This window comes from Melanaphis sacchari, unplaced genomic scaffold, assembly GCF_002803265.2.
Source record: "Melanaphis sacchari strain LSU unplaced genomic scaffold, SCAv2.0 Contig24_pilon_pilon, whole genome shotgun sequence".
Lineage (NCBI taxonomy): Eukaryota > Metazoa > Arthropoda > Insecta > Hemiptera > Aphididae > Melanaphis > Melanaphis sacchari.
In genome coordinates, this window is record NW_020271125.1 from 2,979,447 (window position 1) to 2,992,590 (window position 13,144).

The 13,144-nt window shown below is 25.1% G+C and overlaps 2 protein-coding genes across 3 annotated transcripts in view; one reads left to right on the forward strand and one right to left on the reverse strand.

Annotated features, from left to right (window-relative positions):
- The window catches only part of LOC112595012 (lachesin-like), a 121,202-nt gene extending 113,181 nt beyond the window's left edge, over positions 1 to 8,021 (forward strand). Inside the window, exon 8 of the mRNA XM_025340077.1 lies at positions 7,795 to 8,021. Within this exon, the coding sequence (XP_025195862.1) occupies positions 7,795 to 7,862 (68 nt within the window). The 3' untranslated portion in view covers positions 7,863 to 8,021. The remainder of the gene's footprint in view (positions 1 to 7,794) is intronic.
- A 1,145-nt stretch (positions 8,022 to 9,166) lies between these two features.
- Positions 9,167 to 13,144, reverse strand: part of LOC112595043 (cyclin-dependent kinase 14) — a 47,938-nt gene continuing 43,960 nt past the window's right edge. For both annotated transcript variants that reach the window (XM_025340116.1, XM_025340117.1), the window contains exons 6-11: positions 12,829 to 13,003; positions 11,535 to 11,721; positions 11,238 to 11,452; positions 11,003 to 11,170; positions 10,175 to 10,265; positions 9,167 to 10,110 (exon numbers count right to left, since the gene is read on the reverse strand). In XM_025340116.1, coding sequence (XP_025195901.1) covers positions 10,043 to 10,110; positions 10,175 to 10,265; positions 11,003 to 11,170; positions 11,238 to 11,452; positions 11,535 to 11,721; positions 12,829 to 13,003 — 904 coding nt within the window. In that variant the 3' untranslated portion in view covers positions 9,167 to 10,042. The remainder of the gene's footprint in view (positions 10,111 to 10,174; positions 10,266 to 11,002; positions 11,171 to 11,237; positions 11,453 to 11,534; positions 11,722 to 12,828; positions 13,004 to 13,144) is intronic.

Consider the following 13,144-nt stretch of genomic DNA (forward strand, 5'->3'; position numbering starts at 1 on the left):
ATAATAATATAATAATAATAACTGTAACATAATAATAATTAATGCATATTACTTTTGATTTCTTTTTTTTTTTTTTTGAAAAAGACACTCTTATTTATTTTTTACGTTTGCGTTAATTGAAATATAAATAAGGCATTAAAAAAAAAAAAAAAATGGTTACTTTTGCCGCTTTTTCTTATTTAATAAACTATAATAGCGATATTCTTTTCAAAAATAATTGTACATATACATAAACTAAGTTTCCCAGAATGATTGTTAATTCAAGCATATTATTATTTCTTTTTTCCCCACTTGATCCTCGCCACGTACAATTGTGTGCAGAAAAAACCAATTTACGGCAGCATAAAATATGCGCAAAACTTTTTTGATTTTGTTGTTTATATTCTACAAAGAGAATTCTATCGATTGGCAAATTAAAATTACACTGTACTTTATGTGAGTATGTACTTTGTATAAACGTATGTAAATTCAATTATTACCCAAGACACAAATTCTAAATTTTAAAAACGAAAAGAAAGAAATGGAATTTGTACGACTTAAAAAATGACATTGTAAGCGAAAACATGGGTTGTAATTACAGATGCATGTCAATATTTTGAAGTCCCACAAAAGTAACTGCTGGTACACAAGTGTGTGGGTTGATGTCAATCTATTTCATATTTTGTTATGAATGTATTGATTTTACGGATATGTGTTTTTATTTTTGTGAATGAGCAAACACGGTAAATCGTCAATAAAAAATAGGGATGGTTTTAGATATCAAATTGAATCTAGTTTGTATTTTAGAGAAATAAAATTAAAAATTTCCAGTACTTATTTTTGCAATCGGGAAAAACAAACAAAAAAATTAAGAAAAGTGGGAACTGTTACATAAATCCAACTTGACAAAAACCATTTTGTTTTTTTGATGTAACTCAAAAAATAAAAGCTCTAAACTACGATCACTCTGTTAACGTGTTTATTGAATAGTTAAAGGAGATACTGTTTGTGTGTTATGGAGCATTTTTAGAATGCGACAAGGCTATCGGCGGCGTATACCTTTTGGTTGAGATAAAACTACGGTGGTGAAACAGCACCATTAGGTGTTCCGTCGCCCAAGTTTTAATAATTTATTAGAACAATTAAAAATATTACTAATTTTACGACTGTAGAAGAACGTCAGGTTTGATTGAAATCATGAAAGTAGTTAATGGTAGTTTGAAAATAGGCAAAAGTTTTGACGCCAAAACGAATAAAAAACTGAGTAAATTGACTTTTACACGGAATAAAGTACACAAAACAACGTGATAGGAATGTTGTGCGATCGGCATACATAATATTACATGACGACTACATAATATTACATATATGAGTTTTAAATCCCCACAAATAATATTTTTGAATTATAACAAAGTCATTAACAACGTTAACTATCGTTCAAATATTTTTATTAATTTTTTAGTTCCAGTATAAACTACTTATTATAAACATTGTACTAAATTTTCAAACCTATAAGCTACAAACATTTAAAATTGTGTACATATTTTACTACGAAATACTAGTAATTTGTAAATTTTCACGATTTTGATGAATTTAGTAAAAATTTAAACTTTAAATGCATATAAGACAAATTTTGCCCATGTCTATTTATAATTTTTTTTATAGAAATATAAAAATAAGTTATAAGTGATGTTATTAAGTTTTTGAAAACTTTGACCCTGTGATTAATTTTTCTTTGTTACTTATTTATAGAAAAAAAAATCGAAAATTTCTCATAAGTAGGTACCTATAAATTGCTAAAAAAAAACTTGAAATATATTTTTAAAAGTTATACAACGTATAGAAAATAATAATAAAAAACATCTTTGTAAATTAAAAATATCTATAGATATTAATTTTTTGATAATTTATTCAGCGTAAAACTTTCGTTTTTTCATTTATTTATTTATTTTTTTGTTTTTCCCGATTATAAAGAATAATATTGAACATTTTTTTAGTTTTAACTAACTAGAATAGTGACTAAATCCAATTTTCTATTAGAAACTACCTCAAAAGTCAAAAATTGGATCCTGTTTTATTTGAAAAATACACATCGTTATAAAATCAATGCATTCATCGCTCCGCTCAGAATCTGAAAAGGATGTTCTCGTTTGAAAAAAGTGTGTATTACCAGTTACCACATGATATATAATACATTTTACTTTGTAAACAAAAATATCTGTATTTTAAAATATTGTATTTCTGTATACTTACTTAAAAGTGCTAACATTAGAATTTTAATAATTGCGTTATTAAAATTTAAATGTCTAGTATATTTCATGTGAAATTCTGTAGGTATATTAAAGTTATTAGAATTAAAGTATTGACCATCTGAATTTGGTGTAAGGATACTTATTTTGTAGGTATAATACACCAAGAAAGTCAACAAGTAAACTGTTTAAATCACGCTATATTTCATTACTCACGGAACTGATGGAAAAGGCCATCGTTTTGTCGACCAGCGTTTTAATTAATTTGTATACTCAAGCGGTGTGCACCTTTTAATTAAAAAAAAAAAATAATTTAGTACGTGCATTTTTTAATTTTTATTATAATAATTTAAAAGTGCAATTCCATATTTGAAATAATAGATCAAATTCTCTCTCTCTCTCACCCACACACACACACACACACACACACATATATATATATATATATATATATATATTATACTTGTACTTATAAATACCGACTGAATCTTCCTTGACACGCAAATAGATATGCTAGTAGCAATTAAATATCTCCGCTTAAAAACGTTAAATCATCGACATCGTACTATTTTTCACAGAATTTACCATAGGTAGTAAATAAAATTATAATAATTACTTTGTTCCAAGTTGCATTGGGTCTACTAACCTAGAAGAAGATTGAGTGTGCTAAAAATGTTTGAATGTATAATAGAATTTACCAGGGTCGGATTTAGATATGATCGACGTATGTGACGGTACAGGAGCACCAAAATCCGTCGGAGGGGAGGGGCGAAAGGCGTTAAAATTAGAAAAAAAGAGAGTGAAGGGCGTCGACATAATTCTTGCTCTGAGTGCTAAAAAACCTAGAGACGGTCCTACATCCAACTTCAGAGTATTAAATATTCACTATCGACACGATTCACACTTTTTTTCATTTCAACATTAATATTTTGACAATTAATGGCAGTTTTTCAGATTTCTCATAGAAATCTTGTTTAAAAATAATTATTGTTGTGAACTCCGATGTGTGGCAGGTTGAAAGATGGAATATTGTTGTATTTATAGTTACGCGTATTAATAAAATCGACTAAGTTAAAAATAATATTAGAAGAGTAATTATGTGGTGTTAGCTATTGAGGTGTTGCTTCCAGCTCTGTAATGTCGCGTCTAACAAACCCTGCCAGTTCGGTGATCAGCTCTCATAGGCTAGAGTGCTTATCCTTATTATCTCCAAATTTCTATATCTGGCTTGTGGTCGGTTAACCTTTCACACATATATTTATATCGGAAAAATACATCCGCCAGATGTCCCTGTATAAATACAAGTCTAGTGTCAAAAATACACTATCCCAGATCTTGTCAAAAAACAAAATAAAATATAATTAAAAAAAATCTTTTATAGTTTTTGTGTATATACGTAACAATCACAGCTATTGCTACATTACTATAAAAAAATAAAATTACACAGCATTATAAAGAACATTTTATATTTTAATAAATAACTATTGATACTTGAGTATCTACATTATGTTTAAAAATATTCAAAATATTAGCAAATATTAGACATAAATGTTTTTCAAAATATTTTAACTATTTTAGTGATATTTGTAAATTTTTGAATTTAATTTTAAATTTATGTATAATTTATATGTTTTAGTATTGTAGCAATGATTAACAAAATATTAATTTATATTTATTAGTCAACGGTTATAAAATACTTCTTAATTGATAATTAAGAATAATTAAATAATACTAACTTGAGTAAAATTTTCTATTTAAGTCACTGTTTAAAAAACTTAGATATGTTGTTATACTAAAAATTAAAAATAAGACGACACATTGTGGCATTCTTCAACATACGGACCACGGGTAAAGTCTCCCTAGCCCCTCTTTTGAACAAGTTCTGACACACATACTATAGGTATAACAATAAGCTACTTCCCCGGTGTTTTATATTAAATATAATATTACATTGTTTATTTCTGCTTGTAAGACCAATCGTTTTTTTTTATCGACCCGTTTTTCAGACTTTAAGATAACTTTTTAAGTATGATGTAGTTTGTGCAAAAATTAGATACCTACAACAAAATAAATTGTTTTTATTAATGTTTGTATTTAATGAATGTCCATTTGCAATTTACAACTAGAAACGTTCTCTTCTTCTTAGTAAGCGTAGGAAAAAAAATATACGTTTGATTTATATTTTAATACTAATATTAAAGTTGAGTTTAAAAATAGAGGATCGGATTAATTCTTCATTAAGTACGTATAGGTATACTTCATATTATACGTTTGTATATTGACGGGAATATATTAAACGCAAACCCTTTCAGACTATTTCACATAAAAAAAAAAAAATGTATTATAAACGACCGTTTGATTAGATACACGCTGAGTATTGCGCGGACAAATGAACAAATGGAATACTCCGTATAAAACGTAATATTTATTTGAACTATTATAGGTTAACCATGATAACAAAATAAGCCTTTAAATAGGTTTTATGAGTAGTATACGTTCTATATTAGATTCATTACAACGCATAATAAACGTAGATATTAATTAATATTATTATAAAACTTACAATTATATAAAAGAATATTTTCTAAAAAGTTAATAGTTTATAAAACAATGGATGTTTTTCTATTTTTTATGAATTACTTAGCATAATGTACATAAGTTTATATTATTTTACAATAACTAATGAGACATTTGGCACAGGGGAAGCTTATTAGATTTTATTATTTATAATTATTATAATATTATACCTGTATAATATATATTATGACATATCTAATAAATTTTGTTTTTGTACAATTGTACACTACCGCGACATATAGTATAATAAATTGTTTCCGTTATTTAAAATACTATTATGAAAAATAATCACTACCAATTTATTATGTGTACTGCAGGTACACATATCTATATATTATATTAGGCGCATTATAAAAAAAAACCCATGATATGATTATGATAATTAAATGAAAACCAAACGATGAGTAAATATAAAAGTTTAAAAAAATCGTTTTATTGGAAAACGCTCTAGTTGATTTTACCCGTATAATAACTTTTAATTAATTATTATTGTATTTGCATAAATTTATTTACGTTTTTTTTTCCATTTTAACGGCTTGACAAATAGTAAACGACAACAGGTTTTGATTGAATTCACTAAATTTACAAATTAAAATTAGTCAGTTCGATAACCATTATGTGAATATAAATTTCGAACGTCAATATTGTATTGGCACACGCTTGCATGGCAAATATTTAAATTTATGTATTTTTTCGGTATTTTTAATTTGTCAAATGACCAACTAACAACGAATTTTCTATTATAAATAATTTACAGGTAAACAAAAATGTTATCAACAAAAATAGAAGTAAAACATTTTGAATACCTATTAAATAACTCAAGAGCCAAAATATTTTCCAATATTTTTGTTATCTATGGTTAAATTTATAAATTTGTATTGCCATAACCAATTAGTTATTAAATAGGTATACTATTTAAGCACTTATTAATCATAATTTGGGTATTAATTAATAAAATCATGCTCGAGTTAGTATCCTTGGTGACCTAATAAATCACTCTGTATATGTATATAATATATATTCAAATTTAGATATAGTAGTCTAACAACAAAAAAGTACATTGTTAAAAAAAAATTTAGGATTTTTTTTGTATTAATACAAAACTTGATTAAACGCTCTAGTCCTGATATATTTAAAAAAATATTTATATATTTTTGTGATATCCACAAATAGGTACTAAAGTATTTGAAATTTTAATGATTCGTATTCTGAAAGGTATTAAAAATGTTTTCCTTGTAATCTATTATAGAGCTATAGCTGTAATTTTAAAAAGCATTATTTTGTATAATCTCATCTTCTCATACATCCGCTTTCAACTAAAAATAAAAATATACAATTGAGTTGTTATATCTATATTTAAAGTTTGTATTTCTTAGGTATATTTGACAATATTACCTATACCTATGATAATAGGTGGTTTTTATAAATGAAACTTGGTAACAAAATCGATTTACAAAAAGAATCATTTAGTTGATAAATAAAAAGTAAGCAAATATTAAGCGGTATGCTTGCCACTCACACCAAAATTACGTTTTAAAAATATATAGGTCATAAGTGTAGGTACCTACCTACAAAAGTATCAGTTTTGAAAACATACATTATGATAGAAACAGGAACTACGGTAATGATTACATTATTAAATTTTATTGCAAAGGAGCATATAATGCGAAAGAAAAAAGTGACTTGTGTTAACTTGCTCTCATATATTTTTATCAATCGATTTTTGCATCAAGCTTCAATGAGGCTATTATAAATTGCGTGCAGTTGTTTTAATGACATTGTTTGTGAATAATATGGTTGTGTCATCAGTAAATGTGACTTATACAGCTTAAAGTGTGTCAAGAGCTGGAGAAATATTTCCTATACCTATAGTCTATAGATGTTGTAAAGGTTGGGTGCTAGTTTACTATCTTAGGGGACCTCATTAAAGATGGTGTGTAGCGGTGAAGTAGAAATGCCTTGTTCAACAGTAAATCTTAAATTTTCTGAAAATCATTTTAGAATTAAGAATAATTGGGTTAGCGTGAATTTGTTTTTAGTAGGAAACATAATATTATACTAAAAATAAAACCGTTTAGAAACATGCCCAAGAAAATATTTATAAGTAGGTAGGTACCTAGTATGTAATATAAATTGTTATCATAATTCATTATCTTTTACTTTCATGTGTTATTAGGTAGGTACCTACCTACGTTAAAAATAATAAATGTTCATAATAATTGTTTTAACTATTAAATTCCCACAAATGTATTTTTCACATAAGGCTTTTAAGTGTAAGTAGGTATTAGTGTATTACAATAATAAATATTTAATAATATCTTGATCACAAAAATAGACGTAAATGTGTAGTTATAGTACAAACGATTTAAATAACTGTGACAAGCTAATATACCAAACCACTAAAGTATTAGGTACCTACTTTGAGATAAGCGTTTGGTATCGGCTACACCCTAATATAATTTAACATTATAATATATAAGGGTAGGTATACAATGTTACTTGCGAAGTTTTAAGTCGATTATTTTATATCTTTTAAACTTTTAAAGTCTGTCCACGTTTACACCCTTTATCACAATCATGACATAGCACTTAAGATATTCGAATAGGTAACGTTAACGATTAAATTTAATATTTTATTTGATCATTAGAACTATATTTCATTAAAACTGTACAGTACTCATATCCATGACTATATAAAAAAGCCTAGATAAGTCTTGATAAGTTCTTCACCAAAAAGGTACCTACACAATCATTGATAAATAGCCTATGTGAACAAACATAATATTGTTTAATATAAGGTGCACCATACCAAGGAACAAACTCTGAGGAAAAATATATTCTTAAAAATTAACCATAAAACATAATGACTAAATATATCTGAATATAATTTTTAATCATGGACACAATCTGAAGTGTTTAAAATTATAATAACTGTTAACTTGACTATAAAATTACCGATATTTAATTTTTTAATCATTATTTGTTACAGGCCTAAACAAAAAACATTTATTCTTACTGCTGTTTGCGTACATATTGATGTCGTGGCCATTTACGTGATTCCAACGAGCTGTCAGCGGCAATATATGATCTCCAATCCATTTGACGTGTGATGAATTATCATTTGTACATACAAAGTGGCACAATTAGTTTTATTTGTGTGTTAGGTGTTAAATAAAATATACATGTTTAGCTAGTAGTAAATAAAAGAAAACTTGATATTTGTTTTGAGAAATTTGTTGTTTTATAATTTATTATTTAATTCTTCTTTTTTTTTTCTTTTTACACTTGATGAGTCGTTCTACAATATAAAGTCTTTAAACAAATATAATATATAAACAAACTATATAAATGACAAAGTTATGATAATAATTCTATTTACACCCGTTTTTTTTTTTTTTTTTTAACAGTCCTAAAATAAATAAATAATAATATAATAATATAATAATAATAATAATAATAATAATAATAATAATAATAATAATTGTCACATAAAATATGTATATTACATTAATAATAATAAATACACTATTATTATGACAATATATTAAAATATAGACAAAACAGTAGTTCAATGGGCAGGAAAATGATACAGAAAGGGCATCATAAACATTTTTATTTTTTTTTAAATAAATTACACAAATTTTGCTAAACTGTTAAAATTGTTAACTTAAAACACAATGACATACAATCACAGTTGAAATCCACATATATTGCCTTAAATGTTTCATTAAAGAAAACAGCGTACAAAATTTATTTTACAGAAAAAAAAATACTTAAGTACGCGACTTCATCTTTCACAATAAATTAATTGACTTCATTAGTGACAGAAATTGGTTATTTCACTAGCGTGTGCAAAATTTAGAACACAGTGAAATATCTATCATACATAAGATGTCATTATTTATAATCTATTAATTCGTTAATATAATATTTAGCCGCTAATATATTTGCTACCTTTAAAGAGAGACTGTGAAATTAGTTTGAAAAAAATATATTTATATATTTAAATAATATACTGAATGAACTAAGATTTACTAAGTACCTAAGAAGGTTGAGTTATTAAAAATAAAATTAAAAAAATAAAAATGTTGAGTGTATCATAGTAAGAAAGTAAAAATAAAAATTGTTATGATTTTTAAAATTATAAAAAAATTACATTAAAATATAAATTGTACATTAATCGTAAGGTTAAATCAAAATTTTGATTTAACTCTATTACTTCTTAACTCAACCTTTGTATACATTTTATTTGAATACAAAATAAAGATTAAAAAAAAAAAAAAAAAAAAATAAAAAAAAATATAATATACATGTAAGTAGGTATATATATAAAATGCAGTAAGTTAATACATTATGTGTTTAAAAACACAACCATTAATATAAATGAATGTAAACGGATCATTAACTTTTATTAAATAGTTTAACAATAACAAAAGACCTGATGTCATCTTGAAAATGTTGTTATCGGCTAAATAAAATATTTTTAGAGGAATATTTTGCTTTGACGGACCAATTGGACGGCAAGCGACAAATGTAAAATATACTATTCAAAAACAAATATAATCCTAAGGGAAAATTTTGTGATTGATGCATTTTTAGGAATGTTTTTCAAACACAATAATTTTACATGAAGTGGACGTTCAAGGGACGGCAAAGCGAATGTGGGGACAGTATTTAAGTTATTTTGTTCAGTTTAAATTTAATGTTTAATATTATCAATACAAATATATGTATTAGTAAGTATACATATTGTAATGTTACTAGATTGTTATACAGTTGACCCCCACTTTGTTGAGCAATTTCATTTGCCTTAAATTCTAATATTTTAGTTGTGAAAACTGTATAAGTAGTAAACACAAAAAGATTATTATCGCTCTAAAAATACATATTTTATATTATCTTATTTCCTCTTTGTTCTTTTTTTTTATATTTTTAATAAGTGTATTATTGTAAAATAACTGATTGTTTTTTTTTTTTTAATATTCAAATATTTTTACTCTAGAAGCCCTTTACAACACTGATATACTAACATTTATAAGTATGAATATAGGAAATATAAAATAATCATCATCACAGTAAAATGGCTCAACAGCCGAGACGCGTAAAGCCCCGATTGGGCCGCACAACTCAATGTTTCTGGTAAACAACTATACTTAAATATAATATTATTATTTTAATTTTATTGAGCTAATAATTAGTAATAACTTCAGAATTACTAAAAAAAAAAAAAAAAACATTTAACACTTGAACGTAGTTCTTGATTCATGACTCAGATGAATACCCTTTACACTGAAAACAGACACCTCTGAAAATATAAAAATACAATTAGTTAAAATTAATTTTTTAAATTTTATCAATATTATACTGACCATCTGGAAGATCATATATAGCTTTGGGAAGGGATTGAAAATATTTGTGCCTAAGACCAGCTGGAGCGTTTATACGCAAATCTGGATTAAGCTGAAAAAAAAATATTATATTTTTATAAATAATGAATTTAAATATTAAATAAAAAAAATAAATACACATAGTGACTTCAATATTGTCAGTAACAATTTCAATAAAATTTATGGATAATAAATATTTTTAGTAAATTTAATTAGTTATAAGATTAATTATATCAATATTTATCAATAAAAATTTTGTATATATTATAATATAATTGCATGAAATGTAAAAACCTTTAATATTTACACAATTATTTATCAAAAACCATTACAAGAAACATAAAATTTAATGCAAAAAAATTGAAATAGATATTTAAATTTATCTTATCATCGATATTAACATAAATACTTTTTGTAAGAAAGTTAAATTAGTGTATTTGAATATGAAATAGGTTATATATTTCAATAAAATTAGAATATTTAAAAAAAAAATAAAAAATGTTTATAAAAATTATGATGAATGTTTAAAATTAACTGTAAAAATACTTATTCATTAAGTTACAAAAAAAAAAAAAAATGCTTTGTTTTGTTATTGTAAATTGAAAACAAAAATATTTATGAAAATAATATTGATGTAATATGACATTTGAAATTGATTTTTTGTAATAAATAATAAAAATACAGAATTCTTTTTATTATTTATTTATATAATTAATAATCACTGTAGTAATATATTTGTATCTATTATATGTATTACAGATAGTGACAATTAATACATTTATTAAATTAGTATACCATATAAATTTGTACCTGAAGTAATGACGTAGCTAAGTTTTCGCCTTCAGCAATGTCATACAACCTAGGAAACACATGGCCAAGTTTTTGATGTGGGTACATAAATATTTTTCCTCTTCCTTCTTTATAACCTTTTAGATGTGTGCAACCTTCCCAATGTTCTTCTGTAGGTGTACCCAAAATCTATGAAACAAAGTTAAAACAATAAAACCATTAAAAGTTAATAAGCATAAATCAATTGTATACTAACCTTAAATATTTTATCCAATTGATCATATGTATCACGTACTCCAGGGAATGTGGGCACACCAGTAATCATCTCAATAAATATGCATCCAACACCCCACATATCTAAGGATGTTGAATAGTCTGTAGACCCAAGCAAGACATCTGGTGGTCTATACCACAATGTGACTACTTCATGTGAGTATGTATGACTTGGCACTGATTTAGCACGAGCCAGTCCTAAACAATAACAATAAACATTTTTACCTGAATAGAAGTGCACATAATTTTTATATAGGAAATTAATTAATCCAACACTTACCAAAATCAGCTAATTTAAGTTCTCCTATCTCACTGATGAGCAAATTCTGGGGTTTAACATCTCTATGAAGTACACGGCGTTGATGTATATATGCTAAGCCTCTGAATAATTGAAACATGAATAGTCGTACGTTAGAATAATCTAGACCTCCTGAATGTCTTTCCATGTATTGTGACAAATCAGTATGCTAAAATAATTATCACAAGGTTAATAAGTTTTTACATTAATATATCTCAGTTTTTATTGTTCCTGTATCCATTAATCATTATGTACTGGGAAATTCTAAAGGAATAATTAAGATCAATTATTCAATTTCTTAATTACTTGTATTGTTCACATTTTTAATTTTAAAAAGAGAACAACTACATAACATTTTTTATTAAAATCTAGTTAAAAATAAATTGATTTTAAATTTAACTAAATCTTGACAATGATATTAATACATTATGATAAGTCATTCATTTAAAACAATATAATACAAAATATATTTTTAAGATATAAATAAAACATCAAAATAATAATGCATTTGAATAACTATATAACTTTATGATATTTAAAATAATACATGAAGACAAATCAAATATAAATCAAAATAATTCATTGTTTTATATTGTAGCTAAGGTTTATGACTCATAAGCATTTATAGTATAGTGGATGCATTACGAGTGAATACAATCAAATTAAATGAACATTTATCATAGAAGGAATTTATTATTTTTTAGCTTCTGAGCCTGTTATAGAAACCATTTAATAGTAATTAATGACATCATAATAGGATAATGTAATACTTTCGAAATATTTACATGTATAGAACGTAAAATGTTAACTTTTGTTACCAAAGATGTATGATGTACGTATAGACGTATAGTTATTCTATTCACATAAATAAAAACAGTAGTAGAGTTTGTTTATAATATAAACAAACCATCAAACATTATTTTTTTTATGTAAATACTTTTTAGGAGAGAATAATAATATTTTATTCTTAGATCAATACCTATTAATTTTACTGTATTTTTGAATTCATAAACGTTATTACTGTACTCGAGTATAAAGATAGTATAAATTAGTATAAACATTTTATTATGCAACCATAAAAATAATAATAAAGTAGTAGAAAATAATATAGAAAAACATAATTTAAAAAAAATAAAGGTACTAAAAATTGAGGTTTTTTTTAAATATGTAATAAATAATAATAATAATAATAGTAATAATACATTGTAACTGCAAAAATTTATGTTTTAAGTTGAAACCAGATATATTGTTAAATTATAACATGCTGAAGACTTACAACGTATTCGAAAACGAATGTAAGTGTTTCACGTGTGTGCACAATGTCATGTAAAGTGACCACGTTGTTGTGCTTCAGTTCTTTCAACAACGAAGCTTCACGGATCGCCGTGAAAGGTGCACCTTCTTCTTCTTGTAGTCTTATCTCTTTTAACGCGACGACTTGATTGGTCAAACTTGAAATAAAAAAAAAGGTAAATTATTAGTTATGAATTATTGACATAAAACGGCGGCAAATATTATTATGAGTTTATATATATACAACGTGATATAATATTCATATCATACAACAAATTAGTAATGTACAATGTACAAAC